The following is a 6,906-nucleotide window of genomic DNA, read 5'->3' as shown; positions in this document are numbered from 1 at the left end:
TCACGGTCCATGCGTACAGTGTGTAAATCCACACGTCCCATGTGTTTGCTGCTGAGTTGATTAATTGGCCCATTTTCTTTTGTCTTCAATCTCCCTTCTTCTTGCCTTGGTCTAACCCATCTGTTGAGTTACCAAGAGTCCACATTTGCCTTCTAAACATCTCAAAACTAGCCCACAACTTCTTTGATCATCCAAAGGTCCAATTCTCTTCACATCATCATCATTCTTCATCCAAGATTAGGTCTAATTTTGTTCCATCTTCTTTTTGACACCAAGCCCAACTCTTTACTCTCTTTGCAATCAAAGCACAATTGTTCCATGGTTGAGTCCACAAGTACCACCAGCTTCCAGTTTAAGGTCCCTCATTCATGCCACCCTCGCTGTTGAATAGTCTTCGATAAATTCTTCAATTAAGCTCAAAAGACTAAAAAGTACACGATAAAGATGAAATATAACAAAAAGAGAAAATATGCATGTAAACTAACTAAAATGAGATGAAATGAGCTAAAATAAACTAGGAAAATAAGTAAATAAAATGAAACTATCAAATCACCCTAAGCTTGAACCTTAATTGTCCTCAACTAAGACAAGACTAAAATGAACTTGGGATGAATTATCCTAAAAAGAAAAAGAAGGGACATCGCCACAGAACCTGGTCAATATCAGTCAACATGGTCAGAATCGGCTTTGCACGGACCCTACATGCCTTCCAAATGTTCCCCACTTTAGAACCATAAACCACTTTCCCGAACCACTTGATGGGCGAATAGATATCGTCTGAATGTGACAGCCATGAGAGCATACTAGCTAAAAGAAATAGGGGATGTGCCCAGTGGGGGCACTTTGAATTCACCAATGTAGACCATAATGCATGAAGGAAAGATGCCTCCATACACGATGATTCCTATATTTTTCAGGCTAAAGTGTATAATAACGAAATAGGGTTTGCAACACGGCCTTCGGGCAAACATCCAGTTTCGGAGGTTTCTCCTTGTACTATCCTTTACAATCTACCGTCTCACCTTCATTGCCTTTTCTCACTAAAATAAAAAAAACAACTCAATCTAAGAAATAGACACAAGACAACGTAAGTCTTCAATCTTGAACTTCTTCTTTTGGTCTTCTGTCTTCTTATTTCTCGTTTTCCAATATTTGTGATTTTGGTCTTCAGTTTTTTTTTTATAGAAAATAGTTGGAGCTTGGATTGTCACTAGTCTTCTTTTTGTGTTGCTTTTTTTCTTCATTTTTTATTTTTTTATTCAAAGTCTAAGGAATTTCACCGTAGATAGAGGTAAATAATGAAAACCTAATGATCATTGACAATGTGTGAAGATCTACTAAAAGGGGTGGGGAATGACTCAAGAATGGGTGTTACCAAAACAACTGTGGTCCCAAAAAATGTGAATTGGGGGATCTGCCTTAAAGTTCATCAATGTTAGGTGTGATGAACAAAACCTAACTAACTATCTACTCTAGACCTCTAGAAAAATTACCTAACCTAAAAAGGTGGTGAGAATCTAACTGAGTAAGGCTCGGGTGAAACTTGGGAGTACTAAGGGGTATTCCCCAAAAACCGAGATGTGATTCTTTCAAGTCCTCAAAATACCTTACAAGGCTAATATTTGCGTGCAGACATCGTCATGACTAACCACTTCCATCTGCACCTAGACACAATCACGCTACTTGCATCTGAACCCCACACAACCAGTCCAAAAAGTGGTCTTTCGAGGCCGAAAATGTGTCCCACTTGTAAAATTCAAGGAATTCCATGACAAAACCCTGGACGAATCTATGATTCAATACTTATAACCCTGTTCCATGGTGTGCATGAGGTGAGAATAAAAAAATAACAAAAATGCATGTATGCTAATGTCCTAATTAAATATCATGCTAAAATAAAAGAAGTGTTAGGAATAAAACCCTAATTGTGATTTGATGAACAAGATGCGGAAAATAAGAACAAACACAAATATGAAGATATGTCGAATGATCACTCGATTTATTCAATTATGAGGAACAGATTACACTTTAAGGAATAAGAATCTAACTCTAAAAGAAACCTCACAATGTGGCGGCTACATTTTGTCTCACTCTTAACCCTAATTGTGAATAATACATGACTATTTATAGGGAAAAGACAAGTCTTGGGCTTTTAACCTACACTTCATCAAGGGGCCCATTGTCATCATCCATGGAGTGCTTTGAAACCCTACAATCTCCCCCTCAAAGTATGGAATGGATGGCAATGCTTTAACTTCCAAAACAAGCATCTGGGAAATAAAAAGATCTTGCAACGAGGAATATTTGAAGCAATCCACGAATCTTGATTCTTCAATAGTCTTCAAAAAACGGGTTCTAGGATATATATATAAACCAAGCACTGAAGTAATATCTTTAAACTTCATTTTCTAATGTAATCCCAAAAATCTTCAAGAAAGCCAAACCCGCCATAAAAACCCATTTTAGAATTAAGAAACCAAATCACTTCTTGTCTTTGAAGAACTCCCCCTCCAAGTCACAATGATCTTCAAATAAGCTAATGATATAAGCCACCAAAAATTATCATGTAACAACCCAAATTTTAAGATTCGTAATGCCACTTGATCGAGAAAATACTAGAAGTCGGAGATATAACAATGCCTTAGAAGAGCTCGATCAAGAACTGCTACTGTAAAGGCTACTTCTCTGTAAAATCTTTAGAAGAGCTCGATGAAGAACTGCTACTGTAAAAGCTACCTTCACAATTCTACCACAAGCTTTATAAAAAAATATTCAACTTTGAAAAGTCACAAATCCAATTTCGAATGGCCTTACCAAATTCTCCCCCGATTTATAATAAAAAACATGATTATAAAGCCTTCAAATGGTCATGAGAATGATCTTGAATGGATAAAAAATTATTGTGCTCCCCCGTGACAAAATGATATACACAATGAAGTATAAAATTCGAAAAAGTCGTGAAAATTTGACTTTATCACGAAAAACGACTTTCCGAACCGCCAAGACTTGATGGAATCTTTAATTTTCTGTTCACGAAAAAATATATGCATTAAAGAATTCAAAACTATTCACCAGCCCTCAAATTTGTAAACTTTTCGAAAAATGGGCTGAAATTGTCACTTGCTGAAAAACAGGGGCTGGAATGGTAATTCTGCATCAGTATTCCCCTTTATTTGTAACAATTTCTAGGATTGGTCCAAAAATATCAAACTATGAAAACAAAAGGGACCAAAAGTGCCAATTCGCTGGAGTTGTAGGGACCAAATATGAAACATTAAAGCATCTTCTTCCTAGCGACTGGAACAAATGCGAGACCCCAAAATTAATACCCGCGAATCATACTTTCGTTCTGAGTACTAGGATCGTTTGAGAGATGTGAGATGCGAAATGGACCATTCGTTCCAAGTACACCTTAAGCGAATCTCCACAAAAACGAAACCAGGTTTGTTCCAAGCTTCATGAAGCGAATCCGATTCCATCATCTTTCGCTTCAATTCAATAGACCATAAGCGAAATGCGAATCATCAAGCGAAACCAGGTTCGCTTTCGGTCCTCCCTTCTTTCGTTCCAAGTATAATCACACGAACCCAAGTTCGTTCCAGGTTCGTTTCCATCAATTTTGACATTTCAGTTTGACTCTTGCAAACAGATCCTCAACACATTCCAGTTGAGTTCAATTACATTCGTTCCGATCATCACTCACTGATTGGGAATTCATTTGTTTTGATTATTTTAAGCCCCGATTTTGACTTTTTAGATTGACTCTCCAAATCGACATACACCACTGTTAATTCGTTCATCATCAGACTTCGAGATTGCAATCAATCAAACACCCAATCTATACGCCAAAGATCGATTTCCAGATCAAACACCCATCAAATGTTCTTCGGTTTCTTCTTTCAGCTCCTCAATCCAAGATAACTTGATTTCAAGTCAGTTAAAAAAAATATATGATATCGGAGAAATCGACTTGATAAGATGAAGAATATGAACTCGTTCTTGGATTAGAACTAGAAGCAAAATCTTGAAATCGAATGGATAATCGTGAATCAAGAATACAACGTGCAGGAGAAACACGATTCGCACATAAGATCAATCAAGAAAAAAATCGATTCACTGAAAATACAATCATTGAAAAAGATAGAAACAAATTGATAATCAACATCGATGCAACATACACTCAATTCCGGGAAAATCAAACTAGATCAATTTGTGATTACAAACGAGATTTCAACTGGAATTGATTTCGACGACAAAGTAAACAACGGAAACAAGGATATGTCAATCTCGAGATTTTGGGTTAGAAATTGAAACAAATCAGAACATGGGCTTTAATAATAGCATGAACAGTGAACGAAAACTATGGCCCAAATCAAAAGAAATTGATTTACGAGGCAATTGACTGATTCAGTAAAAAAAAACAGATCCAATAAAGAATATGAACAAAATACGATTTGGATTGAAATAATACCCAGATGAATAGTAGCATAATTCATAAATCTCCATGAACAGTAGTTTGACCAAAAATCTTGATTCCAAGACACCAAAATACCAATATTCTTCAATAATTTGTGCAGATAATCATCAAACCAAGAACCGATACTTCAAAAATCAATAGATCTTCAAAGACCCGCTCTGATACCACTTGTTAGGAATAAAACCCTAATTGTGATTTGATGAACAAGATGCGGAAAATAAGAACAAACACAAATATCAAGATATGTCGAATGATCACTCGATTTATTCAATTATGAGGAACAGATTACACTTTAAGGAATAAGAATCTAACTCTAAAAGAAACCTCACAATGTGGCGGCTACATTTTGTCTCACTCTTAACCCTAATTGTGAATAATACATGACTATTTATAGGGAAAAGACAAGTCTTGGGCTTTTAACCTACATTTCATCAAGGGGCCCATTGCCATCATCCATGGAGTGCTTTGAAACCCTACAAGAAGAAAATAAGAAAATAAAATATTTTTGGAATTTTAAATCTTAAAAAAATGAAATAAAAATGAATGCAAGTTAACTAAAAATGCAACCTACTTATAATGCATGCAAAAGAGAAGAATGGAGGAAATACCCCACCCCATGCTTAAAAATAAGAATTGTACCTAAATGGGGGGATCGGAAGGAGGATAAGGATAGGTGTAAGGGTAAGGTCGATGGGGATAAGGATAAGTGGGAGGAGGGTTTGGGTTAATGTTTTATTGAGAGAGAAATAATGTGTAGAGAGAAGGGAAACAACCGGTAGGCAAAGGAAGAATAAGGGTTCCATATCAATTAAGTTATTTGGTCAATAAGTCAATAGAGGTCGAAGCTGGTCAACGGGTCCATGCAGACAATGTGTAATGACACATGGACCGTGTGTCATAGATTGATAAACTTTTATTCCTTCGCTCGGTACACGGTTATGGATACATGTACAAGGAAATGACACACGACATGTATGTACGGACACACAAACTTTTTGTAATGACACACGAACCATGTGTCGTAACCTGAAGTAATTCTTTGTTTTCAGAGATTTCCAAATTTGTTCAAAAGGAGCTCCGACGAGTCCCAGTTTTCAAACTTTGGAAAAATTGGGATTCTAAATGAGGGCGAATATTGGATTTTTAAGAAAGAACACTTTTAAGACACAAAAACATTTGAAAATCATTTATTTGAAAATTTTAAAAATATGGAAGCATAGTTCTTTCCAAAAAATTCCCTTCTTTAATGTCTTTGGCGAAACGTCTTACCAACATTGCCTCAATATTTCGAGGTATCCAAATGGATGATGTCTTGGACATTTGCATCAAATCCTTCATAGAAAGGCTTTAACCGAAGTCCATTAACCATGAAAACTTGCCCCGTGTCGACACTTTGGATCTCCACCCCTCCATGCTTAAATACTTTCACTACAGTAAAGGGACCATGCCATCGAGATATATACTTTCTTGGGAATCGTTTTAGTCGGTAACGATAGAGAATAAATTTTTGTCCCTGAACGAATGGCTTCCAGGAGATAGACGTCTCTTTGGGAGTATTTACTCTATCTTTGACCTTCAAATTCTCTTTTAACTCTTTACTCGAGTCTTCAGAAACTTATACCTGTAACTTCTTAAGCCTTTCTGCTTCATCAACATTTGTTAGCTCAAACAATTCTTGGGTTCCAGGCTTAAGAACATCAATAAAATACAAATAAGATGTTTCTCTAGGTTATTCCATGGCGTCTTTAACTTTGAATTCATTTACATCGACATCAAATTCCATAGTGAGGTTATCCGCATATATATCAATTTTAGTCCTAGCCATTTTCAAAAATGGACTTCCAAGCAAGATTAGTTCCGATTTGGAGAATGATTGTTTCTCTAAATCGAACAAATAGAAATCTATAAGAAAGACTAGTTGGTTAACTTGAACTAAAACATCTTCTAAGACACCTCTAGGAATGACATTTGATTTGTCCGCAAGTTGAATAGTAACACCCGTTTCGTTTAAAGGTCCAATATTTAGCGATTCGTACACCGAGTAGGGCATGACATTAATAGAATCGCCAAGATCAAGCATGGAACTGTTAATGGTAACATCCCCTACTTTGAAATGAATCGTAAACATTCCTGGATCTTTACATTTTACATGAAGTTTTCTTTGTAAAACCGCGGAAACGTTTTCACTCATTGACACCTTTTCATGTACTTAAAGTTTTCTTTTGATAGTGCAAAGTTCTTCCAAAAAATTACCATACCTTGGGATTTGCATGATTGCAACTAACAATGGAATTGTTACCTCAACTTTTCAAAGGATGTCTAATATTCCTCTTCCTTCCTCCTTCTTCTTAGATTGGGCAAGGCGTGATGGAAATGGTGGTGGAATGACTATGGGTGTGACCATTCTTGGAGCTTCTCTTTGAACATTA

At 36.3% G+C, this 6,906-nt stretch overlaps 1 protein-coding gene across 1 annotated transcript; it reads right to left on the bottom strand.

Moving 5' to 3' along the window:
- Positions 1–6,206: 6,206 nt before the first annotated feature.
- Positions 6,207–6,668, bottom strand: LOC145129786 (uncharacterized). The gene has a single exon (XM_079064596.1). It carries the CDS (start codon positions 6,666–6,668, stop codon positions 6,207–6,209), a length of 462 nt encoding a protein of 153 aa, XP_078920722.1.
- Positions 6,669–6,906: the final 238 nt, after the last annotated feature.

This window comes from Lactuca virosa, chromosome 1, assembly GCF_052849685.1.
Source record: "Lactuca virosa cultivar CGN04683 chromosome 1, Lactuca_virosa_CGN04683_v6, whole genome shotgun sequence".
Taxonomy (NCBI): domain Eukaryota; kingdom Viridiplantae; phylum Streptophyta; class Magnoliopsida; order Asterales; family Asteraceae; genus Lactuca; species Lactuca virosa.
The sequence above is the reverse complement of the archived record's forward strand: the minus strand, read 5'-3'. Positions and strand labels throughout refer to the sequence as shown.